This window comes from Eublepharis macularius, chromosome 7, assembly GCF_028583425.1.
Source record: "Eublepharis macularius isolate TG4126 chromosome 7, MPM_Emac_v1.0, whole genome shotgun sequence".
Taxonomy (NCBI): Eukaryota; Metazoa; Chordata; class Lepidosauria; order Squamata; family Eublepharidae; genus Eublepharis; species Eublepharis macularius.
The window spans coordinates 113,301,066-113,327,549 of NC_072796.1; the positions used below are offsets into that span (position 1 = coordinate 113,301,066).

Sequence of the window (26,484 nt, forward strand, 5' to 3'; positions counted from 1 at the left end):
TGTATCAGGCCCAGAAGAATGTTGTTTGGGTTCTTCTAACAGAGGACAACAAAAGATTCAAGAAAAGAGAACAGTGTCTGTTTCTGTGCATCTCATGGAAAAGGACAGTTGCAGAAACAGTTTCCACTTCTAGATGGATAATGACGGCTCTTTAAATTGTAAAGGAAGCAGCACACTAGCCTCATAGAGGAAAGAACCCTGTCAGAAACAAAATGCTATTTAAATGCCACACAACTTCTTTTTCCAGCATGGGGAAGGGCCTAGTTGATCCAAGACCTGCCACTACTCTGAGTGGAGAAAGCAAGCTGCGATTTAATGATCTCTCTTCCTGCACCTGTGGCTTGTATAAAGAGAAGAGGACAGACCGCTAGTGTCGTATAATTGAAGGAGGCAGAAATGTTTGGCCGTGATTTATTAAATCTCTGGATAAAAGGAGAGATAATAGAAGATGATCTGGAAATTAAAACTGCCCAAAATAGCCAGAAAAAATGACTGCAAGGGCATGATATTTGACTAGATACCAGTCACTGCCAAAAGACACTTCATCCTTGTCAAAGCAAAAGTGGGATATATTTTACTGCCACCTACTGGATGGAATTGGAACGTCACAACTGTAAAGCAAAGTTGAATTTTTGCCTTCAAGACATTTTTTTTTAGCTTGTTTGCAAATAGAGATTGGGAGGGTTTTATTTTATTTTTTTTACTATGATGCCTGGCAACCAAAGACCATACAGGGTTTGTGACCATCCCTGTGCTTGACCTGCAAGTCCAATCATCAGGTAAAAAATGAGCAGATCAGCGCACGTCACATGGTACAACGGCAAAAACGTTTGTGCAAAAATTGCTGCACTGGAGAAGTACATGAGTGGAATTTGGAATGAGCTCAGTCTTAACTGTAAAATCAATTGACCCAGGCAAAACACAAAGGGAAATAAAAGCATAAACAAATCAGTCTAGCTAAACATTCCCTAGAATGTTTAGCTAGACCACTTTTACTGTGGTGGTGTGAACATTAGGGCCCATCCTTCCTTCTTGGACCATCAGTGTAGACTGGGGAATAACAGCTGGGTGGCCCTATTTATAGATTTGAATTCCACCTGGACTTATTTCCAGTAGGAAAATGGGGCACTCATTCCTTCTCCTGGAAGATTTGATCTTCCAAAGACCAGTCTAGAAGTGTCACATACCATTCACAGGTTGTTGATGTTGGCTGTCCAAGGCTTGCCAGACTTTGGGGCAGCTATGAACCCACAGATGGCACATCCAATTTTGCAACAATCTCATGGAGTTTTGTGACAGAAACAAATGGTTTCATTCTAGGCACAGAAGAAAAGGATCTCAGGGAGCGGGGGAAAGTCATTGTCGCCACAGACATGCCCCCTGGCTTCTAGTTTGACTTGGAAAATCCATTGTTCTCCACCCAATCTGCTTCTGGGTAGGACTGGCCTTGCTCCTAGTATCCAAAAAAGACAACCCAGTTCATGTTAACAGCCCACCAAAGGCATTACTCTACACTATTGACCCACCACCACCGATGGACTTAAATGTTAGGATTTGATTTCCACATTTCTATGACCTTTTGTTTTGTTTCTCTCTGCCTCAAGCAGATATTTTCAATGATTTACGAGCACCTTGGTTGAACAAGGAATAAATGAAAGAGTACAACTGCTCTGGGGGACAAAATGAGTCAGCTTAAATAGCACCCGTCTCTCTTGCTGTTTCCAATGCTAGTCGTCGCCACCAATACAAAGGATTCGATGCAGTTACTTTGCTGCTCAAATATTTATGAGCACAAATAATTCACTTCAGCTGTTCACCTACTTGCATAGCAGAAAAGGATAAAGCTTTAATCACTGTTGTTACCTGGAATTGAATTTTTTATCGTGCTTGAAAGCTGGGTATTAAAAAGCAAATTTATGAGAATCAAGTATTGTCCAGAGGCCAATCTGTATATACAGATTAAAATGCTGTGCCTTGATGCGAATTAGTGCAGAATTTGGTATGTTGCAAAGCTGTCGTGTAGATGCTTGAACACAACAGAGGCAAATACAATAAGTATGAAATACAGAATAATAACAAACTGTATCTGAAATATGTAGTTCAAGAGACCGTAACACCATGGAACAATAAAGAAAAGTCATACAGCAGTAAAATTATAGAAGTATGTTTGCAAATGGAAGGTGCACTACTCACTAACAATATGAACAATACAAAATAACAAATGGTACAGATGTATGATCTTTCCACAAGTGAGCATAAACAAATTGTAAATCATGAGAAACAGAACAATGACAAGATCTTGAGAATGCACTTGTTTCTTGAATATTGTTTCAATATTCTCACACTATCTTCTTCAGATTACATAAAGATTACATAAAGAATATATTCATACATTTCTAACTTTTTAAAAAACTCAATATTTTCATGGGAATTCATGAAGGAAGAGACAGTAACAGTGAAAGTCATAGAATTGTTGGATAGGAAAGGACCATATCTTCATAAGTATCTAACAATCTTGAAAGTAATAGCAATCAGTTCCTTGATGACTGATGTTATAACTGACAGGTGACTGTCAAGAGATAGCAGACTGAAGTTTCCAACACTGTTTAAAGGCAGATCCATTTTAGCACAGTGCAGTTTTAAATCTAAAAGTTACTAGAAGTAATCTGTAGTTCATATTGGCCTCATTCTCTCCCTCCATATTTGATTGGTCAGATTATTGGCAGCAATAAGCCTTTTGTATACAGTTTAAGAAGCAAACAAGAACATTCTGTAACCCTAGCCATTAGAACACACACTGCATTGATTTCTGTTCCCTAAATAAGCTTTATTTTCACAGGAAATTTGGTTTCTGAGACCACAGGTGTTACTGGCTCAAGCACTCCACCATGTGGACAATCTGAAGATACCTTTTTTTCCAGTGAGTGTGGTGCATGAAGTTTCCAGCATTATTACTAACAATATGCGTTAAATACTGGATTTTAGGTAGAAAATAATGAAGGAAAGATGCCCTTTAAGCAAAACAGGAAGAAATGGGAGCTGCTAGGAATTACCAAAGAACATACCCAATAAAGCCAGGTAACATAATTTTGTAAGGGTTTTTTCCCCCCTATTGTATTTTATTCCAGTGTTTCTCCATGGTCCTCCTGGGAGTTTGCAAGAGTGCTCCAGGGGGTCCCCAAGTACTTTGTAAGAAGATACCATTTGGCTAACATGAAAGCAGGGACTGCTCACCCTAAGAGAAGATGGAACCAGCTTCCCATTTGTTCAAAGTGTGACAGCTCATAGAGTCACCACTGCCCACAGCCTCCGGATCACCCTGAAGCTTGAGTCAGAAAACGGGCTGAGCGGTGGCTGAGAATCAAGAGCTTGGCTGTACTCTAATGGGCTGAGCAGCACCAAAGAAATACCATCCTATTACTGTCGTCACAGTTACTTGAGGTGAAAAACTGAATAAATTTTCACTTTTATCCGATGAAAAGGATTTCCGCAAAGGGGAGGGCATTGCATACAAGCATAGGATTATGGATCATTTTGCCATATTCAATTTGATCTTAATGGTCTGTGATCTTTTCACTTGGCCAGCCTAGGTCTGACCCAAGGCCATAAATTTCTACTTTGCTAGCCAGAAACAACTTCAACAAACCAAGGATCCTCCATTTGGTTTTTTAAAAATCAGACTCTCAAGCTTCCCCTCTTCTCTCATCAGCACACGCCACATGCTACAAAGTCCCTTTGCAAAGCATGTGCAACACGTCACGTGTGAACCCCATGGAGGGTTCTGTCCTCTGCACTGTATGCACTTTGAATGTATAACCTGAACGTTGAGTTGTAGGATTCTGGGATATCATGGGATACGTGTTTCAGTATAACTTTATCTTTACTTCATTTCTCTGTTTTCTAGGAAAAGACTTCTGAACCTGACCAGGTATGATATGTACTGAAATCTCTGCATATGAGTGAGCACGTATGCACACTTCCATAAAGAGAATAAACCAAGGTTACAGTGGACATTCCAAGGGACCCTAGACTATACAAGAAAACACCCTAGATGCATTTTCTGACATCTCAGGTAGTGTGTTGGATCTTGGAGAACTAGGTATAGTGATGACTTCTCTGACAGGGTTATTCCAAACACTGATCCAGCAAGGAAATTCTCTGTAAAATTATTTTCCTACTGGCTACTCGGAACGAAAAGGTGATCGAAACTGTAGCTTATTTTTTTGTATCTTGCATCTATGAGGCAAGTTGTGTATTTGTAGACTGAGTTTTGATTGCATGGAATGTTTTTGTTATTAATATGGATGTAATGCCAATAAAGGTTGCTGCTGCTGCTGCAGCTTGAAATGAAATACTGTCATGCATTCTACATCGATATACCTTCAAAGTCAACTCGGAGACTCCAGTTGGTGCAGAACTCCACAGCCCAACTATTATCAGGAGTTAGGTGGAACGTGTATATGACTCCTATTCAGCAGAAAGTCTGCAGGCTTCCCTTTAGTTACTGGGGTCAATGCAAGGTATTGGCTCTCTCAGACAAAGGTCTTCAAGACCTTGGTTCCTCATATCCATGGGACTGCCTCTCTTCCTACGCTTCATCATGGCAGCTTTGCTCATCTGATCAGGGCCTTCTGAAGGTGCCACCTTGCAAATGGGCAAAAGCAACAATTGCCCGTACATGAGCACTCTTCTGCTGTGGCCTCCACTTTATGGAACGGCCTGCCTGAGGTCAAGAGAACTCCCACTCTCCCGGCTTTCTGCAAACTATGCAAAACTGAATGATTCAGGAGGGCTTTTTTACACAGGTAGGAGAGCTGTATTGAAATGGTTCACAGAGATGCTTTGGTAAAGGGAGAGGGACTACAAACTATAGTACAGTAATCTGTCCATTGCTGCAAGTATGCTCTGAGTTTTTTCTGCACTGCTTATTATGTCATGTTTAATTGCTTATGCTCCGTTTCAGCATTGTTCCAGCTCTGTCTCGGATTTTTGCTTGTTTTCCAAATTTCTGCAAATTTTGCATTTTCATCTCCTATTGCATTGTTTATTGAATGCCCCAGCTGTTGATTGTATTGGCTTACACTGTGTAAAAGTAAGAAAGGTAGACAATAAATAATGTAAATAAAAATACAAACTATTTAAAAGGGCAGTTTGAAAGGGCTCTGGCTTAATCATCTGTTTTATTTAATCCAATAGATTATGATTTTTGTATTCTATCGACTGCTTTCTCCCACCTTGGGTCCTGTATCAGGAGAAAGGTGGCATATATAACTATTCCATAAAAATAAACAAACTCAGGAGGCTCAGAGAACAGCACTGGGAAGAAAAAGGGGACAGAGATGCCCTCTACAAACTCTGCATTCACGATTAGTTGGATCCCACCCACCATATTCATTTCCCAGAGCACACACAACATTCCTCCTAAAATACTTTAATTCAAAATACAGTTTCATTGCAAAATAGTTGAATTAAAAATATTTTATTTTAACTTCACAGATTCAGCTTGTGAAACCATTCTTCTGTTTATCCCACATTGCAGGGATTTGTTATTAATTTTACTTACTTACTGCATTTTATTTTGCTCTTCCTCCAAGGAACTCGGAACAACAAATATTGCTGCACCCTTTTCCTTTTTTTCCCTGTTATGTCTACCATAGCAACTAGTTTCTAGAGTCCATGAACAGCTGCTAGAGTCCTCCTGAACTCTGATCCTCCAGCTAGAAAGAACAGTCATGGTAGTGCTAAGTTGACCTCAAAGGACTTGTGTGCATTGATTTCAACTGACAGCATCACTTGTCTTTGATTCTTACAGGAAAGCCAGAGCTGTTTACAATGCAAAAGACTGCTAGCTCTGGATAAAGACTGGAAGGAAAGGCCATCCTTAAACGTGTTTCTCATGGACAGAAAAGATGCTAAGGACACTTCTGTCACTTGGACTGTAGCGTGTCCTTAATTTGCAACATAACTGAATGGGGGAAGTTAAAGCTTAAGAGAGAAATCCTCAGCAGGTCTACTCAGAATTCTACTCAGGTCTATTAAATGGGGCTTAATCTGGGGAATGCACTCTTAGGATTGCACTGCAAGTTGTTTCATTTTCTGATTAATCGTCAATTAAAGCTTGCCACCCCTTTGTAAAATAATTAGGAACAGAGATTTACCCAAATGTCAAAATGATATTAATCTCCACTAAGTACGAAAGTTGCATGATCTCACAGCAGGAACATTTGTTACAGAGTAAATAAAAATATTCTTACATCACAATCTGCAATAAATACATTGTATTAAAATGGTGTGAAATGGGGTAAAAAACATTCCCAGAACATTCCAACTCAAGTAGAAGAAACAGACACTTCTGCAGTAAACCAATGAATGAGCACACATTTTCAGCTCAGTCCTCATGCCTGGGCTAGAAGTCAGCATCTAAAGTGAAAACGTTATCGTTTGTTTCAGCCATCACTGCAAAGCGCTGATATTCTGCAACCCTCTTCTCAAAGAAATTAGTTTTTCCTTCCAGTGAAATATTCTCCATGAAGTCGAAGGGGTTTTCAGCTTGAAAGACCTGAGAAGAAGCACACTGGTTGTTAAACCAGAATTACTGAAAGAGGCAATGTACGGGGTTTATAAAACTCTGACAACAGCTGGGTGGCATTACTAGCCCAAGAGAAGAAAAACTGATGTCCCTCCTCTTCTTCATAGGCAAAGTCTGGAATAATTCTGTCCACAGCACTGTCCAGACATCAGTAAAGACCACAAAACTGCTCCTAGATTTCTGCACAGTCACTTGCTCGTGCTTCTGATTCTCCCTCACTTCCCCCAACGCAACTATTGCCCCACAAAGACCAGAGAACTGCCCCTCCTTCTTTCCCAGTCTTGACTGGCGGTGCAATATGAATCAGAGTTACACCCTCCTAAACTCATTGACTTCAATGGATTTAGAAAGGTGTCAATCTGATTAGGGTCACACTCTAATTATCTGGAAAAATGAAATCCTGCCCTCAAGTCATAATTGACTTATGGCAACCCGTACTGGGGTTTTTATAGTAAGATACTAACAGAGGTGGTTTGCCATTGCCTGCCTCTGCAACCGTGGTCTTCACTGGAGGTCTCTCATCCAACTACTAACCAGGGCTGACATTGCTTAGCTTCTGAGATCTGACAAAATCAGGCTCTCCTAAGCTACCCAGGTAAGGGCTCTTAGTTACCTTACCCAAGGTAAATTCAGAATGTGAAAGTCCACATCTGATACCACCACTGTTCAAGTTAAACTCATATATAATTATTCAACTTTTAATGTTAGGAGTGAAGAACTGGGATATTCACAACCATGGATATCACAACAGCAGCCAGTTCCTCAAATAAAATGAATGACAAACTTACATATGTGAAGAAATCTGCCAGGCAAGAGTGACCAAAGAAGGCAATCACCAAAAGGTGAACAGCTTGCTCTATAAGCACTCAGGTCTAGAGAAGTGGAGCCAGGGGGGCATAATAACTACAGTGCTGAACTCTGAGTGGAGAGACATGGGCTCAAACCTCCACGTATTAGGAAACCTTGGGCCAATCACTCTCACACAGTTACAGTAAGGATAACATCAGAAGGGAAGTCCCCTGTGCGTGTTGCCCTGAGCTCCTTAAAGGGTAGGGGGAAAGCATGACTGTTTGGGTTACAAGAAGCAAAAAGAATTGGCAAGTGATTGTGGAGTTCATGTACAGTATTGAAACAGTTAAAGGGAAATTCACATGACAGGTCACCGTAAGAAGGATCAATGAACTGCTGTACCTTGGAGAAGCCCAGCTCCAGAAGCAGCCTGTCTGCCACAAACTCAATATATTGTTTCATCAGAGTACAATTCATTCCAATCAAGCCAACCGGCAGGGCCTCTGTTAAGAACTCCTGCAAAGTTAGAAGGAAAAATATTGATCTTTTAGAAGTTAGTGATGGTGGAAAGTGCTGTCAAGTTGTAGCCGATTTATGGCAATCCCTGCTGGGGTTTTCAAGGCAAGAGACTAACAGAGGTGGTTTGCCACGGCCTGCCTCTGCATAGCAATCTTAGTCTTTCTTGGAGGCCTCCCCTCCAATTATTAACCACGGCCAACCTTGCTTAGCTTCCAAGATCTGGGGAGATCAGGCTCACCTGGACTATCCAGGTCAGGGCTTACGTGTTATTACTTTCTCAGGATTAACATGTTACTGCAGCTACTTTTAATAATGTTGTGAGCTGATCACATGCAGCAGCTCACGATACAAAAGTGGCAATCTTGACCACACAAACACCCCTGATGCAGCCAACCATTTTTCATAGATTGCTTAATATGTACTATGTAGTGTGTTAATGAAAACATTTAGCAACATCCTGCCCACACAATTAGAAACAACATAACCAGAAATGAGGGGGTCACTTTTAAAATTGCCTAGTAATTCTGGTACACACACACAAGCATGCGCTAAAACACACACACACAAAAGCTTCCCAACCTCTGCAGAAAGTTGGCACAGCAGAGTTTTTCAAAACACACCTGTTCAATTTCAACTGCATTGACAATGATTTCTTTCACTCTTCCCTCAGAAGGTTTATTCACTAAATACTGAAACATTAGGCAGGCAAAGTCACAATGGAGACCCTGAAAATGAAAGGAAAAGTTATTAGTGACCCTTTCCTTTCTCCTGAAAATATGCAGCCTGCATTCCAGTGCTGCCAGAAGCTACTCTTCCATTTGGGCGCTTTCACATATAACTGGCAGCTCACACAGTACCAGGAAAAGGGAGGGGGTTTAAGCCTCCTGCCACTGCACCATTTTTCCAACACGCAACAGCCCCCTGCACATCTGGAAATCAATGGAAGCTATGAACCTGGTGTAGAGGGATCTGGCGAGACTGGGATGTGATGGTGGTTGTGGATTTTCCGGGCTGTATCGCCATGGCATTGTAGTTCCTGACGTTTCGCCAGCAGCTGTGACTGGCATCTTCAGTGGTGTAGCACCAAAAAGACAGAGATCTCTCAGTGTCAAACGAGAGATCTCTGTCTTTTGGTGCTACACCTCTGAAGATGCCAGTCACAGCTGCTGGCGAAACGTCAGGAACTACAACGCCAAGACCACAGCAATACAGCCCGGAAAACCCACAACAACCATCGTTCTCCGGCCATGAAAGCCTTCGACAATATACTAGGATGTGAGTTCAAATCTCCCAATATGTCATTAAACTCCTTGGTCAGTCACCATCTCAACCAAACCTACTTCACAGGCTTGTTGTGAGGATAAAATGGAGGAAGAGAGAATTGTGTATGACACACTATAGTCCTTGGAAGCACAAAAATGTATTAGATTAAACTAGCTTTGCTGTTACCCCACCTCCATTTTTCATATTTTAAAATAACGCGAAAGGTGAGGAGAAAAATCTGCACATACATTTCCTTTTGAGAACAGTGATATTCTCAGGCTTCTTTGCTGATATCCTACTCTTTTAAATACAAAGTATGTGTCTGATTCTCCTAGCGTCGATTGCTGCTTTATTCTGACTATTTTGCATATAATCACCCAACTTCAATAGCACTTTAAGCATTTTCTCCTGCAAATTACCTCATCTCTGCTAATGAGTTCATTGGAGAAAGTGAGCCCGGGCATTAGTCCTCTTTTCTTGAGCCAAAATATAGCTGCAAAGGCGCCAGAAAAGAAGATCCCTTCAACAGCAGCAAAAGCAACCACTCTTTCCCCTGTGAGGAAAAAAAAGACAAAAGATGCTGGCAGTTTTGTCACACAACTCACAATCCCTCCTTCAGATACTGAGGAGAACATTGTCAGCAATAGGATATAAAGATACAGAGATGTATACAAGAGGGAATATCAACTGGTAGGCCACAGCCTGGACCCAGAATCCAAAGCAACCGCCTAGATCCCCTTCGCTATGCCGAGTTTTCATCAAGGAGCAGTAAAACGTTTGGCTCGCTGTTTCACTTGCAAGGAAAAGCAGCACCAAGGAGCAGTTTGTATGAATATTCGTTTAAAAAAAAAATCCACAACCCTACACTCTCATTTTTTTTAAAAAAATGAGAATACAATCATCTTTTTTTTAAAAGGAAGAAAAATAAAATACGAGTATGAGGCATACAGGTAAATCCATTCTACGCGATATTTAGGTCTACCACAAGACAGTTTTGGGTCAGTATAACAGAGGGGATGGGGGAAGGAGGTACACTTAGGCTGCGGTTGAAACTTTGGATCTCCCTCCCTTGGGAGGTTCATCCATCTCCCTCTATCATTGTCTTCTACCAGGGAGTGAAGATATTCTGGTTTTTCTCTTACATTCCCTCACTAACTTTTATTATCCCTCCTCCCTGTTTGCATGGCTATGTGTTTATGTTTTATTTAATTGTTTTAAACTTTTTTTTGTATTTTAAATGCTGTTTTAATGTTTGAAATGTTCACCAACTTGGGGATGCTGACTGGTTAGAAAGGCAGTATAGAAAAGTTTTAAATAAAATAAATACATAAATTTAAACTAGGCCTGAGGCCTAAATGTACAACAGGAAGAGGTGATAGAACAGACTGAAACTATAACAGACTACACATGTATGTGTGTGGCAGAGTGGGAGAGATTATTCAGTGTTCCCCTTTGTTGAAAGCGCCCATCAAATTTACACAGCAGACAAGGACCAGGCTAAATCCATTCTCCCTGATGCCCTAGTTTTCTATCTGCAGGTTAGATTTTAACATAGGGCAACAGCAATAAGTGGTACAGCCCATGCTACCACTTCATTCTCCTGCGTGAGCAGAATTACCCTAGCAGGTGCCATCCTCCCCCTAGCATGCTCCAATTTCTCCTTACCTGACATTCAACTCTACTCACTCCTATTCCAGACAGGATATAAAGAAGAAGGTAATAGGACAGGGGGAGGGGCAGGGAGAATGAGTAATTTGCCTACCAGGCAACTTTCTCAATTTCTTTGGACTAATAGTCCAATTTTATTATATTTTTGTATGATAACTGATTGCGATTTTATAATGTTTTTATTGATTTTATGGAAAATGCATATAATTATGTTATTGTGTTTTAAATGAAGTGATCTGCCCTGAGCCCGCTTGCGGGGAGGGCAGAATAGAAGTCCAATAAAATTAAAAATAATAATAAATAAAAATTTGCTGAAATGTTTCACATGCTGGCAATTCTCTGTGTAGCTCTCACAGCTGCTGGGAAAACAGGTATTCACAGTGGCTACAGAGTGTCAACACAGCAATTTCCCCCATACTTTCCATGTCTCAGTCTCCTGGGATAGCCACCCCATCCACTCCAATGAACTTTTGGGGCTTAAAAAAAAGTATACTTGCCAGATCATTTTAACATCGTAACGATCTACTGCCACAATGTACTAGTTCCTCTGAATTCCCCACTTTCGGTTTTTTAAACAAAATCTCTAGTGCTTTTTGCTGTAGAGATATAAAGAGAAAGCTGTATCTCAGTAATGAAAAGGGTTCGTTTTTTGTTTGTTTAAAAAGCTGGAAATTCAGAGGAACCTGTAAACTAGATCTGTGTGACATCATGATGCTTTAGTGATCTAGAATTTCTGATTTTTTTAAAGCCCCAAAACAGCCCTCTAGTGGTGCCGCAGGGAAAATGGCAGCGATAATAAGCTGAGGGAAGGAGAACGGCCAATGTGGAGAGGGGCCTTGGACTATGCGCACTTGGTAACATGGTTGGATTTTCCCGAAAACATTGGAGAAAAGCAGGTATGGGATAGAGTGTACCACAGAGAGGGAAAAAATGACCAGACTGCAATTAGGCCATGACATCACATGAACGTTTTTTTTAAAAAAAGTGCTCCATTTTTGTAATCAAAGCAAAAATAAGCCTTTCTGTGGAAGCAGCCCAAACATTCAAGGCCCAATTAATCCAGGGGCAATGGGCAAAAATTCTCCAAATAAAGTCAACTTGGAGTTAGTTCCACAGGACACAGCTTCACCTGAAACACACATACTGGAAGTACATCATTCAAAAGTCATCTACCGAAAGTAGCTTCCCTGTCGTTTATCCATCTCAGTGCCCAATCTGCTTTCTTCTTGACACAAGGCAGAGTTTCAACAGCATTGAATAAAAAATCCCTGTGAATTAAAAAAAAATATAATTACCTGAGACATGACATTGTGGCAGTTCTGTGCCCACACACAAACACACCTTGAGTACCCTGGAGAGTTTCTAGTTTAAGGAAGATGAATGTAATATTGAAATGGCTCAAGACCAAGCCAGAACAGTCCCTGAAGCACGGGCAGCACTTTTCTCAGCTCAGGCCAGGCCAATCATGATGACAGCAGACATTGGCTTGCCTGTAGCCTCCTCCTTTACCACCACTAGCTGGGTCCAAGCCAAGAAGTCCCAAGAGCTGCCAGAACCACCGAGGACTGGACTGACTCGCTCCTGGCTGCCCACGGCTTTCCAGAACAGTGGCCCACAGGGAAATCTTCTGGTAAGTTAAAGGGTCAATATTAAATAAGACAGGAGCACATCACATGATTATATTTAAGGGGGAAAGTCAGTATAGAGGTGATTCTGTCCTGTTCCAACAATTGCATGATGAAGTGGTCTCCTGAAAGTACCCACATGTTAAAACAGGGAAGTCTGCACACCTTGGACCATGGGGAAAGGACCATTTTCAGAACCTGCCATCAAACCCTAAGATGAAGAACTTCCCAGATCCCACACTTTGGGGCCCCCATAATACAAACTGAGGAACTAAGAACGGAAGTAACACAACAAGACAGCAATAGATAAGTCCAGTAATAAAAACACAGATGCCCAGAATGCTGCAAATCATATTTATATTTTTAAAAGTGTTGACCAACCCAGTGAGCAGCTCTGCCACAGTATAAAAATCTTTCCCTCAGGAACAGCTGAAGTTTGAAACACGCCAGGATCTTTTCTTAAACCTTTGCTTCACACTAATTTCCTGAGCTACTTATCACATAGTCCAGCAAAATTAAAGATAAAAGGAAAAGATGGCCTTTTCCTAAGAAGAAAGAACAGTTCCAAGCAGGAAGAAATAATCCTAAACTCATTCAGGGCTCAAAAGCGCCAACTGTACACCTCCAGCACCTGCCAAATACATAGCAGGTGAGCCACGCCCAACCCTGACCCCCACTAGCCTACCCGGCGGACAAGAGAAAGAATAAGAATGGTACAGGAGGCAGAGTTTACATTTCACAAACCCTGTGCAATCTAATGCCTCCTTTTCTGTGGATATTACTTCTCATTTCTAATGTGAAACACCAAGCTGGTCACAGCAAGAGAAGGTCCTGAACAGACAGGCCCTCAGGCACTAGCCAATGCTCAAAACATATACAGCATAATGACAGCCAGTTTGATACAGTGGTTAAGAGAGGCAGGACTCTAATCTGGACAGCTGGGTTTGATTCCCCACTCTTCTGCCTGAAGCCAGCTGGGTAACCTTGGGCCAATCAAAGCTCTTTCAGAGCTCTCTCAGCCCCACCCACCTCACAGGGTGATTGCTGTGAGGATAACAACACACCTTGTAAACTGCTCTGAGTGGGCATTAAGTTGTCCTGAAGGGCAGTATATAAATTGAATGTTGTTGTTGTTATATTCACATGACAATATTTGGGCAATCTCTGGTACAATCTCAGAAGTTGTGGGCCAAAGAAGTGTTTAAATAGCGAGGGGAAGGGCCTCAGTGCCCTGCCTAGCTCATTACCACTCCCATAATTAGCAGAAAATTATACAAAACAAGAAAATACCTGTTAATTTTCTTAATTTGCACAATCTGCACAGGTCTCAGCCTTTTTATTTAGAATTTGGATTACTTCGGTATAGAGACCATGCTGTTCAAATCACAGCAATGCAGAGCCAAGCAGTGTGGCAGGAACCCTATACAGGGAATACACGAGTCTGCTAAGACTGGCTATTCATAGCACTGAGACAATACTTACGGCGATTACCTTTTCTCAGGGTCCTTAATGTAAGTGTCTATTAACAAACTATACATCTCTGAATGAACATTTTCTATCAGTATCTGAAAGCCGTAGAAACAGCGAGCCTCTGGAATCTGTACCTCTTGGCTAAAACGCTCTACCTGTCAACAAGAAAATCACACATATATATATTCACCCCTCTGTCACCAACGACTTCCTTCTTAGACATGTGCTGTCTGCACCGACTCCCCCTTGGTTCAATTTGCACCTTGACAGCCATTTAGGAGCTAGCAATGCCTCGCTTTGGAGAAGGGGAGGTCGTGGCACTCCTTAGTCAGGCTATGCTACTGAAATGGCCAAAACCTTGGGCAGGAGACTGATCCACTGATGGGGCATCTTGATGACTACCCATTGCTGAGAGAGCTCACAAAGGTGAGTTTGGGTCTATCAATGTAGTTTCATCAGCAAATGAAAGTCCTTCTGATAGCAAAATCTAATTACTATCTAGCTGCAGGTAGGACTGATAATTCTTATAAACTTTGCCTGAATGTCTCCTACCAGCCTGCCTCAGCCATGGGTGAAGCCTCCACCCTGCCAGGCCCTTTTGTCGACTCAGAATATCCCCATGCCTGGATATGATCAACAGTTCTTGCCTTTCTGGGAAGAACCCCTCCCCCCTTTAATCCAACCAGAGCCATGAAATCCACAGGTGCTTATCCTGGGCTCACCCTGAACTTCTGTATTTTACAGTCGTTTACTTGATACTCCTTTGCGCTGGCTCCTGTAACTCCACTGCTCTGCCAGTCCAAGCGGGGCTGCAGTCTCACCCCCTCCGTTTGCTCAGAGGCTGCCCACTCCATTTTTCTTTCTTTGGAAATTCAGGACATTTCTTTAACAGCAAGGAGCATCTCTATGCTACCTTACCTTTTAATATTTTCTCTGGACTTTTGGGAGCTCTGCCTGCTATTCTACCATTTCCCCCCAGGCATAAGCACTGCCCTCCGGATCATCATGCTTCGGTTAAACAGACCTAGCATGGCAGACTGAGGATAAGTAAACTTATCCGTTTGAACACCAGAAGTATGGACATTATCCGTAACAACACTGCTGATACATCTATAAACACTGTATAGCTATTTGAAGTGCAAAATGTCAAAATCTCACCAGGTTTTCATTCACTATTCCATCACTGGCTGCAAAAAAAGCTAAGATATGTGAAATGAAGTATTTTTCTTCCGGTTTCAGCTTGTTCCAGTGAGGAAGGTCCTTTGATAAGTCAACCTTTGTAAGGAAGGAGAAAAATCTGTATGACCGAACCAAAAGAAACTGTTGTTGAAAATGAATAGACAATTCCTGTTAACGTTCAAAGGCTGTGAGGCTTTTCCCCCCAAGTGGAATACCTCCTTTGCTCTGACTTAAAGGGACTACAACTGCAGGCAGAACCTCTGTGTGAAAGCTCTGCCTGTGGCCAATCCAGAGGGAGGTGGAGCTCAGTGCCACCTTCAAAAAAGCAGCACTAAGCTCAGTTTCAGCCCCACCCCCAGCCCTTTTGTGGGCTCTCTTCTGTAACAGCTGAGGGCTGCTGGACTGCCGGAGGGCCTGGCGTGATTCTCATCAGGTTGACCTTTCTGGGCTGATGCAATAAAGGAGGAAGGGGGTGGAGAGGGGTGGCACCAGCAGGGATTGGTGTGAGGAGTGGTGTATGAACGCTGTCCCACCGCCCTCTGATCTTCTTGATGCAGCTTCCCATGCAGGGTGCAAAGATAGGGGGAAAGTTTCCAAATGGGTACAGAAAGGCCAAGAGCACGTGCATGACTTGTTCAAAGTTGAACGCATTAAGGCCTTGCCAAAAGTACTATTTTGTACAAGCAGAAGGGAAGCCCCCTTTATGGAGAAGTTGGTACTTTGAAAGACACACACAACCCTGCATATGACTCACTTCTTCTACGGTCCAGAAAGAAGCTTGAGCTTGCTTGTACATTTTCCATATGTCAGGATACTGGATTGGGAAAATGACAAATCGGCGGGGATTTTTTCTTAGGAGAGGTTCTTCATTTGACTTGAACCCATTTTCAACAGCATCTGAAGAAAACCTCTAAAGCAAGAGCGTAAGGTCATACAACATGTCATTCTTACGCATCACCTTGTTCCTTCTTTTACCTTTTACCTAAGAAAATATCTGAATCCTTGCGAAATCCACCAATCTAAACAGATTCATTATCAAGATCCCTTTCTGCTACACTTAGCAGTAAAACTTTGTATTGAGGTTTTTTTTTTTACAGTTGGATCAGATACACATTCATTCTCAGTCTATCTAACTTCAGCCCTAGAAGTTCTACCATGTGTGTGTATTACAGACAGGGGGTGGCTGCAGAGCCCAAACCTCAACAAACCTCAACTCAACAATGCAAGGATCTTGATTGACTGTCATCTGTTTGTATTGTGCAGATAACCTTGCACCTGCCCCGTTATTTGGACAAGGGATAGGCACTCTCCATTGTATGGCTCGGAAGTGTATTGAACCGTCATCTCTAAGCCATTTAAAAGCCTCTGCTGGGAAGCAGAGAGTGCCCTCGGAGCTGCAATAATCGCTCAGAAGCTCCGGTCCCTACATGTTCTTGTGGCCTCTTCTAGACAAAGAATCTTGCAGCAATTATCCCATACTCTTGGCAAGAGGCCAGTCCATCCCCATGGTATTGTCAGATGCTTAGCATTACCGATCATACCCAGTAACATCCTGCTGTTACCACTGTAGTCTAATGCTTTGTGTTATGGTTATGGTTAATAAATGCTGAGGCTATTCCTTGACTGGACTGCTAATAGTACTCTCCTTGTCTTTCAGACCCGTGATGTGGAACTATGCAAGGGAGGCATTTGTTCCTGCTGTTATCTTTCTACTCTCTGAACTGCACCAGGGGCCTCTCTCCTTAGTCTGGGAAGAGGTGCTTGCACAAACATCACAACTTTGGAAATCCCATACATCATTTCTGCTGTTTTCCAGCTTAGATGCTTTCCAGCTGAGCGTAGCTGACCATTAGACTGGGGGGAGGGATTTTAGAATTTGCCCACGCTTGGAAAGCCTATATATGTTTGATGCTTGCATGTAAACGGTATTCCTGGCAAAGATGGAGTAACCTCCGTCCTGATACTAGCAGCTTTTCAATAAAGATCTTTTACTGCCTGCAGTGAAGTCTTTTGCGTGTTGCTTGGCAGATCCTTCCAGGTATTGGACCACCTCAAGGTCAAGACTCAAATCAAAAGGACCCTCAAACATCCATGGACACCGAGTAGCTGTGTGATGTCCACAGGTAGTGCCACCAGCTGTAACTACCACAACCAGAAGTACAGAAAATGCTGTTGGGCAGAGATGTCTCTTTTCTGCACACTGCAAAACCTGAGGCAGCCTTGTCACTTAGATGGGAGTCCAGTGCAAGGCAAGGATACCCTCCCACCTTCTCTCATTCCCAGGATGGGTGGGCTTGCACATGGATCCTCCATGCAGACATGCCAAGCATATACTGTGTACAGACAGCATTACTAGTCATAAAATATATGTAATATCATACAGTTAACTTATCTTCTGTTGGATTTTCCACTCAACTGAGAAGCAGTGTGATGTAACAGACAGTGTGTCAGACACACTGGGTTCATATGACAGTGTGTCAGACACATCTGGGTTCATATCCCCATTGTGCCCTGAAAAATGGTTGACAGGGCAATCCTAAACCCAGTGAAGTGAAGGAACTTCAAAGGGTGTAACTCTGCTTAGGGTGGCACTGCGAGTAGCTCCAGCCCAGTAACACTTCCTCAGCCTATGGTGACCCACAAGTCCAAATTTACTTAGTATGGTGACCCATCCAGTGCTGGCCCAAGAGACTGAGAAGGTGCAGGGGGGGGGGGGAAGGATGCTGAGTTGAGGAGATGCAGGAAGATGGCAGATGTCATCAACAAGGTGGGTGGCTCAGTGCAGTAAACCTCTCACAGCAGGAAGAGGTCAGTGAAGTACTGCAGGGAACCGGCAAGAGGTTGGGCTGCTTGGGAAGGTTTGGGAAGCAGTGCCAAAGCAGAGCCTATGCTTGCACACACAATTTTCTCTCCTCCTCTCACTCTCCCATGAGCTGAACAGCTCCCATCCATTCTCCAGCTCTTTCCCCCCTTCTTCGATCTACTATCGCAGTGTTAGTTGCTCAGACCCAGCTTCAGAGGCTTTGTGACCCAATTTTGGGCCCTGAACCACAGGTTGAGAAACAGTAGCCTAACCCAGGGCTCATTTCGAGGGGGAACGCGCAGGAATGCAGTTCCGGCAGTTCCCCAAAGAGGTCACACGTCAGGTGGCCCCGCCCACCTGACTCTTGGCCATTTTTGGCCCATTTCAGCCTGGATTGGGCCTCTGACAGGTGGTGGATCACTCTCCCACTCAGCAGCGGCCCGATTCTGACCATTTGGGGGCCCTTTTCAGCCACTGTCAGCCGCTTTTTGCCGTTTTTGGCCCAATTTTGGCCCAGAATGACCAGGATTGGGTCCAAAATAGCCAGGATAGGTGATGTCCAGGGGTGTGGCATATGCAAATCAGCTATGCCAATGACACACTTCTGGTGATGGCAAGGGGTGTGGCATATGCTAATGAGCTATGCTAATAAGTTCCTCCAGCTCTTCTTCTACGAAATGACCCCTGGCCTAACCTATCTCACAGGGCTGTTTTGAGTGAAAGCATTGTACATCCCCTTGAGCTTCTTGAAGGTGGGATAAAATGTTCTAAATAGACAGACCTACGTCACTGAAGAGAAAAAAATGCAAGATTTTAGGTAACAAAACATGCTTGATTAAACACTATTAATTTCAACTACTATGTACCATCACCACAGCAGTATACCTTAAGCCAAAGTTAAGCCCTATGCGGCAACTTCCTTTCCTGCCTGTCTGGACCTACAAAACTGGAAGGTTTATCAAGCACCTTGCAGGCCATAATACGTGCTTTATGTATGATCAACATGCTATATGGGCATAACCTAAACCCAGCTTCTATTCCTCCCAATCCCCCCAGTAACAAAGGAAAAATGCAGTGATTTCAGGTAACACAAAGAGAACAGAAATCAGGTTGAATACTGGGAAAGAAGAGCGGGGGGGGGGGTGTGGGGGAGAGAGACAAGGCTTGCGTGGCTCCATCCTAAACAATATGAATAAAGATGGTGCCTCTAAACATGAGCAGTGTCTTCCCCTCATCAGTGAACAACTCCGATAACTCAGGGGGCAGAAGTTCTAAATCAGAAGAACCTGGTTTATTCTAGGGTTAATCTGACTGGGAGTGGCTCTTTGGGGTCTCCAAGTCTCTCTCATTCTAGCTACCTGAGAATTCTTGTATCTTTTAAACTACAATCTCTTGCCCTGCTTCAGACAACTCTTGGAGTTTAAATCACTTTTTGTGAGACTTTCAGGTACAGCATGAAGATCCTACTCTGTTTACCAATGCCAGAACGTCACAACAAAAAGGTGAGTCTTTTGTCAGGTCCTAAGTGTGATAAAACATTATGTTCGGATTTGAGTCCCGTGGCATCTCAGAGACCAACAAGATTACCCTGAATATCTTGTTGGGACACTAAGGTGCCCCGGATTCAAATCCTGCTGTTCTGCTGCAGACTAACAGGCCCACCCACCTAAAACCTTCTGAGAATAAGTCCATAGGCGCAGCAGGATAGCGTGTTGTTGCAACGAAAGCAAGCGCCAGTCTCGAGAGACTCTGACAACGCAGACCTGGGTAGACTTTCTCCACTCGGACCCCACCGGCTTCAACTGCAGTAACTCTGCCCAGGATTGCACCGTGAGCAAGAGTTTTAAATTCTAGCTGAGCCTAGTCTATATGCAGCTTCCTCCGGATGGTAACCTCTACCGCGTTTATGGGCAGATCCTTCCGGCATGCTTACTCGGAAGTAGGCGCCAAAGTGAGTTCAGGGGGGTTAACGCCGCCTCCTCCCCGCCAACCAGAAACACAACCTGAGCCCGGTGTCTCCAACCAGCGCGCTTCAATATGCCACCATCTCCTCCCCCTTGTTTGTTTCTCCACGATTCGGAACTGGATGCATCGGCCGCCCCATCCTTAAGTAGCTACGCCATCCCTTTGACCCGATGGCGGCGTTTCGCTCTTCCGCTCACCTCCGGCCTAGCAGCTCCGCCAGGCTCACGGCAAGCCCGGCGTTCGCCCATGGTGCAAGGGCAGGCGAGCGAGCGACGGCCGAAGCCGGCAACGCGGACGAGCGCCGCCGCACCACAGCCAGCCCCGCCGGCGGGCCCAGGAACTACAGGCGGCGCAGCTGCAGACCAGGCCCGGGCTCCGGTGGTCGAGGAGGCGGGACTGCAGCTGATTTGCAAAACGCGCCGGAGCGTGGGAGAGAGGAGAAGTCAGGCGGACGCTGCGCGGTTCAGCAGGGAGCCTCTGCTTGGCGTGGTTGTAATTAGTCCTGGTGGCTCGGAATCAAAACGCAACACATATCCATACGAAAGCTTACACTGACCAGATAGTCACGAAGCAAAGCAAATGGATGCCGAATGCACAAAGCAGAGAAGGGATTTCAGTTCATGGGGGGAAAGCCCGAAAGCCTAGACTTAGTGTAACAAACGGGAGAAAGGAGCAGCGCATGACGAGTGCCGAGGCTCAAGGGTACCTGCCCCCTCCGGTGTGGCCTCAGTCACATGTAACAACCAAGTATGTACACAGCCTGAGGGAAACGGCAATGGCTTGTTTGTGGTGCTTCCCCTCAATCGTTTCGTAAACTGAGGTTCTGCTGGTCAACCTTGTTTGCTGTTATATCCAAGAGCCAAGCCCTGTCTCCCATAAATATTTTTCCTTAGGTTATTCACTAGGGTTGCCAGCCTCCAGGTGGTGCCTATATTTATTGACTTTATTGACTGTATCATATTTGTAATATATTAATTTGCACTGTTGAGCACTTTATAAAATTCAAATTACTAATTTTTCGGCTTCATCCTCCGACAGGCAGTGCCTTCTTCTTGTTTGTGAGTTGTTTCGGAGGAGCTCTTAGTTTTAGTTAGCCTTCAGGTGGTGGCTGGATATCTCCAGGAATTACAACTGATTTCCAGGCCACAGAAATCAGTTCACCTGCAGAAAACGGCTGATTTGGAGGGTGGACTCTATGGAATTATACCATGCCGAGGTCCTTTCCCTCCCCACGGCCTGCCATCTCCAGGTTTCACCCCCCCCCCAAATCTCCAGGAATTTTACAACTTGGAGATGGCAACCCTATTATTCACCTATTTAAGAGGCAGCCTTCTCTGAAGAAATAATGAATACCCAAGTTTGTGATTTGTGTTTTGCTGGGGTAGGTTTACCAGCTTCCAGGTAGGGTCTGGAGATCTCCCAGAATTACAACTGATCTGCCAGCCACAGAGATCAGTTCACCTGGAGAAAATGGCTGCTTCAGGGGGTGGACTCTATGGAATTATGTCATGCCGAGGTCCTTTCTCTCCCCAACTCCCACTTTCTCTAGGTTTCACTGCCCATATCTCCAGGAATTTCCCAACTTGGAGCTAGTAACTCTAGGGTGGGGCTGGTTAGCGGCTACCTGCCCAGCCAAGCAAAGGTATGGGTTGATCTGAGGAGATGTGGAGAGTAAGAGCCTTCAGAATGTGAAATGGTTTCACAGCACAGTTCCAACAGCTGAATTCCTGTCTCCTTAGGAGAACACGATCTGAGTCCAATAGCACCTTAAGACCAACTAGATTGCCAAGGTATTAGCTTTTGAGTGGCTCTTTAACTCTTGAAAGCTCGTATCTTGACAATCTAGTTGGTCTTTAAGGTGCTATTGGACCTGGATCTTGCTCAACGGCAAACCAACATAGCTGCCCACTTGAAATTGTCTCCTTAGAAAACACGCAAATCATTTAGCTGGGTCAGAAGTGTATGATATCCAAGTAGCTGACTCATAGGATCAACTGAAGCTGCTGCTGCTGCTGTCTTCCCAAGTGTAATTTCTCTGCTCATGTGGGTAGACCACTTCACTGAGCAAATACTTGCAGGTTGCAACCTATCTGAAACAATGCATGAAATACGCATTTTCTTCAAGACTCATAAAACTTCAAGCCAGTATTAAATCTTACATGATTCTCCCCTTCCTTCCATTCCTTTCTTTTTTGACTTCTAAATCTTTTAATAGGCCCAGGGCATGGCTAGAAGGCACATGATACTGCAGAGCTGCTTGAAGCAGGGCTGAGGCTGCTCAGTGCCTCCTTGAGCCCTGCACTTGTACCTTAGGAAGGTCTTTCCTAAAACTGAGGACCAACAAAAATAATAAAACAATATTGCGTGTAAGCTCTTGAGTTTTCCTGAACTTTTCATTAGGCTGGATATTTGTTAAAAAGAAGAGGGGATCGCTACTTGCATGATCCTCTTTGACCATACCAGGATTGGAAAGGTACGAAGCGTGGATGGTATCAGGTTCAATCCTTGGCTTACTGAATAATCAGTATTAAGCTTCAAATAATGGGAGAAAACACAACAGGATTTCTCCTGAAGATCTCAGATTACTAAGGGAAATATTGGCCAGCCTTTAATGCTACTGTAGTCCCATGACCTCACTAGCTATTGAGGGACTGATATAACGTGTTCTCCATAGTTTTTACCTGTTAGGAACCTCCTAGACCTGCTGCATTTCCATTCTTGAAAGACAGCCCCTTCGTAATTCATGGTACTCTGGTCTTCCTTTCCCAGGAAAAGGCAAAACTAAAGCACCAGGCAATTAAAAGACACTGCTGGCTAGGGATGGCACTTGAAAATGAAATAGGGAAGCGGGGTCAAAAAGCACCCGAGAATAAATTGCAGTGATCCTGTTTTTTTAAATACTGTAGTCAGAATTCCAGATATGAAGCCACACATGGCTTTTGCTCACGTGGCTTTTTTGTTTTGCAGATAAGACATTATAATATAGCTGGTTACCCTCTCCCCCACAAAACCTGAAAGTGATGTTATACAACCACCACTGGCAAAAGACAAATACGCCACTTTTATTGTCCTGCTATCATCTCTGGTCAAACAAGTTTTGTTTGTTTTTTGGAGCACTACAGAAATATGCCAAGCCTAACCAGAGGCCACATAATGGGGCAGGAATATCTCCAACATTTGCAAATACTGATGACTGCCTTCATGTTTCTGAAAAACTATTACCTGAAAACAAAACATACATGAACGTGTAAACTATGAAAGGAATTTGTCCTTTGTTACTGGCAGCTTGCAACACTCTGAGCTAGACTGGTAATCACTGCCAAAGCCTCTCTTGAATCCAAAACTAAACTCTTTAATCTCAGACAAGGAAAACTTGTCTGACATTTTATCCCTCATCTTGAAGGCTTTTAAACCAGGTATATTTAGGTATCAGACTGTCCCAAAATGGGCTTAGCCTTATCTATTTATAAGGAGAACTGCCTGTATATGACCTCTGTTTGATTCTGAAGTTTGTTCTATGTCTGGCCAGTTACAAAAATCATTTGAAATTTCTTCCAAACTTCTCAAAAACAAATAGTATCAAGAACAGCCCGCTCAGTGACATCTAGATAATTTCTTTCACATGCAAGAAACAAATGCTTCTTTGTTCACTGCTCTTTCCATGGCTTCCCCAGCATGTTTTCTTGGACGTTTGCAGTGAAGATCTGCTGGAAATCTTGTGCACAGCTACAGGCAGCTTAACAAATCCACGCAACCGGTGAAAATCATCCTCAGTAAGGAAGCCACAGTCCCTTAAAAGAATTGGATGTCCCATTTATTTCAGTCAATGTCAAGATCACTGTACAGGGCAAAATGAAGGGTAATAACACGGCAGCACCGTCACTGATTAGTCTAAACAACAAGCTTACATTGATTAGCCGGCCACCATCTTGCATAGTTCTGAATTTGCAACTTGTTATCGTCGTTTTCACTGAGAGTCATGCTGCTGTACGGAGCCTGTTTGTTGTTTGCGGGAAAGGCTTATTTCAGAAATTCTCTCTAATCATTGCTGTATCTGGGGAATCACTAACATACAATAGGTAGTGTAGTTTTCTTCTGTGAAAATCTTTTATATTGTGATTAGTATTTACTCAGATGTTTGCTGCGGCTAGGTAAGTATGGCAGTATTTATTTATTTATATCATATTTGTATTCCGCCCTCCCCGCAAGCGGGCTCAGGGCGGATAACAACCTTAAAATCATTTTTAAACATTCCATATAAAACATCATATTAAAATAGCAGCACTCTTTTGCCTGGCGGCAGCAATACAACTAATAACCAACGATACAGCTGGATATAGCAGCACAGTAACAGCAGCTGGAAAACAAACAGTGGTGGGCAACTTTCATGGGGAGGGGGGTAGATGTTGCATCCTCTGGCCAGTGTAGGCCCAAGCTCAGCCATGAGCCTGGTGGAACAACTCTCTCTTACAGGCCCAGCAGATAGTAAATCCTGCCGGGCCCTGGTCTCAGTAGACGGAGCATTCCACCAGGTAGGAGCCAGGACTGAAAAAGCCCTGGCTGTAGTCGAGGCGGGCCTCCTTGGGGCCAGGGACCAATAACAGTTGTTTTTCTCCTGGTCGGAGGGTCCTCCGGGGAATATACAGGGAGAGACAGTCCCTCAAGTACGCTGGCCCCAGTCCGCACAAGGCCTTATAGGTCAATACGAGAACCTTGAACCTGATCCGGTACTCCACTGGCAACCAATGCAGCTCTCGCAGTATTGGTGTAATATGCACCCTATTTGGTGCTTTCATAATGATACATGCTGCTGCATTTTGCACCAGTTGCAATCTCCAGGTCAGGCTCAAGGGTAGGCTCCCATAGAGCGAGTTACAGTAGTCTAACCTAGAGATGACCGTTGCCTGGATCACTGTAGTTAAGTCACAGGTAGACAGGGGACAAGTTGCCTGGTCTGCCGCAGATGGAAAAAAGACCTGACAACCACTGTGACCTGTGCCTCCATTTTCAGGGAGGCATCCAGGATCACCCCCAGACTGACCCTCGGAACTGGCACAAGCTGTGCCCCATCGAGGGCCGAGAGCCAGAGTCCCGAACCCAGTCCCCCGTGGCTCAAGTACAGGACCTCTGTCTTTGTTGGGTTCAGTTTCAGTCGACTCTGTTTCAACCAATCATTCACGGCTGCAAACGCATGTTCCAGGATATCTGGGGCTGAGTCGGGCCAGCTGTTCATCAGATACAGCTGGGTGTCGTCTGCATATTGACGACACCCAAGCCAGAAACTTCGCACCAACTGGGCAAGGGGGCGCATGTAGATGTTAAACAATAAAGGGGACAGTATTGCCCCCTGCAGGACCTCACACACCAGTGGGTGATGGGGTGACAATTTCTCCCCAAGCGCCACCCTCTGTCCCCGACCGTGGAGAAAAGAGACAAGCAACTGTAAGGCAGTCCCTTGTATCCCCACATCGGTGAGGCGGTGGGTCAGAAGATCGTAATCAACTGTGTCAAACGCTGCTGACAAATCCAATAACATCAGCAGCGCCAAACCGCCTCGATCCAGATGTCTGCAAAGGTGGTGGTTACTTCAAGAGAGGTCTCACCACGGCTTCCTTTAATGGCCCAGGAAAAACCCCGGTGCCCAAGGACGTGTTAACAATGGCCTCCAATGAGGACTATAGACCATCGGCCTATGATGGGCATGGGTCCAGGGGGCACGTGGCTGTAAACCCAGTAGACAACTGGGTTTACATTGTCCAAGGTTTCCTGGATTAAAGTTTTCCAGGCAGGGACAGAAAAATTCAAACTTTGGACAAAGATAGATGAGGCAAGATGGTGTAAGACGTGCCAAGTACTTCTACAATGTTCCATGTTGTTGGTTGTCACTCCTGCACTAGCACAGAGGTTGTTCCTTATTCATGTGTGTCTACCTGTTTTGCCTTCAGCTCCTTCAACCTGATCTTAATGCTCTTCTATGCCAAAAACAGTCGCTCGTAAGCTCAGCCTTTTGGTACTATCAGATGTGATTGGAGTCAACTGGCTTCATTTCAGCTAATCAGGTTTCACTTGTTTTCGGATTAATATCCCTAGCATCATTGGGACATTTTACCAATAGAGATTAAAAATGACAACATTATGGACTGATGATATTTGCATTTTAGCTGTGAAATAATTGTAACTGTGAAAGTTAGGCAAAAGAATGAGGACATTAAATGCTACATTTTTGCTACACTTTTTAAGGAACCCAGATACCTTATCTGCAATCAGGGCTTTATAGTGGCATACTTCTCAATACAGAATTCCCTCCACTGACTATCATGCTCCATTTCTCCTTTAAATAGTGATAAAAGACTAAAAATTCTCTGGTTTTGAGGAATGGGGAAAACAGAACATTACTCTTAGGATATATTTTTCCTCAGCCCTGTTTCTCAAAAGCATCAAGATTTGAGTACAGTGGCACCTTAAAGACCAGGGTATAAGCGTTTGATAGTAAAAGCTCCCTTCATCAAAAGGAGAAAGGTTCCAGTTGACTGAGAAATGCTTCTCTTCCACAATTAATGAAGTACAGAGCACAGCAAGAGTTGAGATACAAACAGGCACTGTAGCTCAGCACT

At 43.8% G+C, this 26,484-nt stretch overlaps 1 protein-coding gene across 3 annotated transcripts; it reads right to left on the bottom strand.

Moving 5' to 3' along the window:
- Window positions 1-5,463: 5,463 nt before the first annotated feature.
- RRM2B (ribonucleotide reductase regulatory TP53 inducible subunit M2B) lies at window positions 5,464-20,487 on the bottom strand. 3 transcript variants are annotated; one of them, XM_054985668.1, is made up of 9 exons: window positions 20,068-20,487; window positions 15,857-16,012; window positions 15,082-15,198; window positions 13,945-14,078; window positions 12,002-12,096; window positions 9,580-9,713; window positions 8,518-8,622; window positions 7,781-7,894; window positions 5,464-6,559 (listed from the first exon to the last, which is right to left on the bottom strand). In XM_054985668.1, exons 1-9 carry the CDS (start codon window positions 20,116-20,118, stop codon window positions 6,407-6,409), a joined length of 1,059 nt encoding a protein of 352 aa, XP_054841643.1. In that variant the 5' UTR covers window positions 20,119-20,487; the 3' UTR covers window positions 5,464-6,406. The 3 variants fall into 3 exon arrangements, with proteins under 3 accessions (XP_054841643.1, XP_054841644.1, XP_054841645.1); XM_054985669.1 differs by lacking the exon at window positions 20,068-20,487 and adding an exon at window positions 19,909-19,981; XM_054985670.1 differs by lacking the exon at window positions 20,068-20,487 and adding an exon at window positions 19,669-19,732.
- Between the last annotated feature and the right edge of the window lie 5,997 nt (window positions 20,488-26,484).

Bases quoted from the DNA above. Each gene is read 5' to 3' on its own strand.
- RRM2B (XM_054985668.1), bottom strand. From the start codon at position 20,118: ATGGGCGAACGCCGGGCTTGCCGTGAGCCTGGCGGAGCTGCTAGGCCG. The intron at 16,013-20,067 runs GTGAGCGGAAGA...CTCTTGCTTTAG, and splicing joins GCGGAGCTGCTAGGCCGGAG to AGGTTTTCTTCAGATGCTGT. The intron at 7,895-8,517 runs GTGTGTTTTGAA...CTAACTTTGCAG, and splicing joins ATGCAGTTGAAATTGAACAG to GAGTTCTTAACAGAGGCCCT.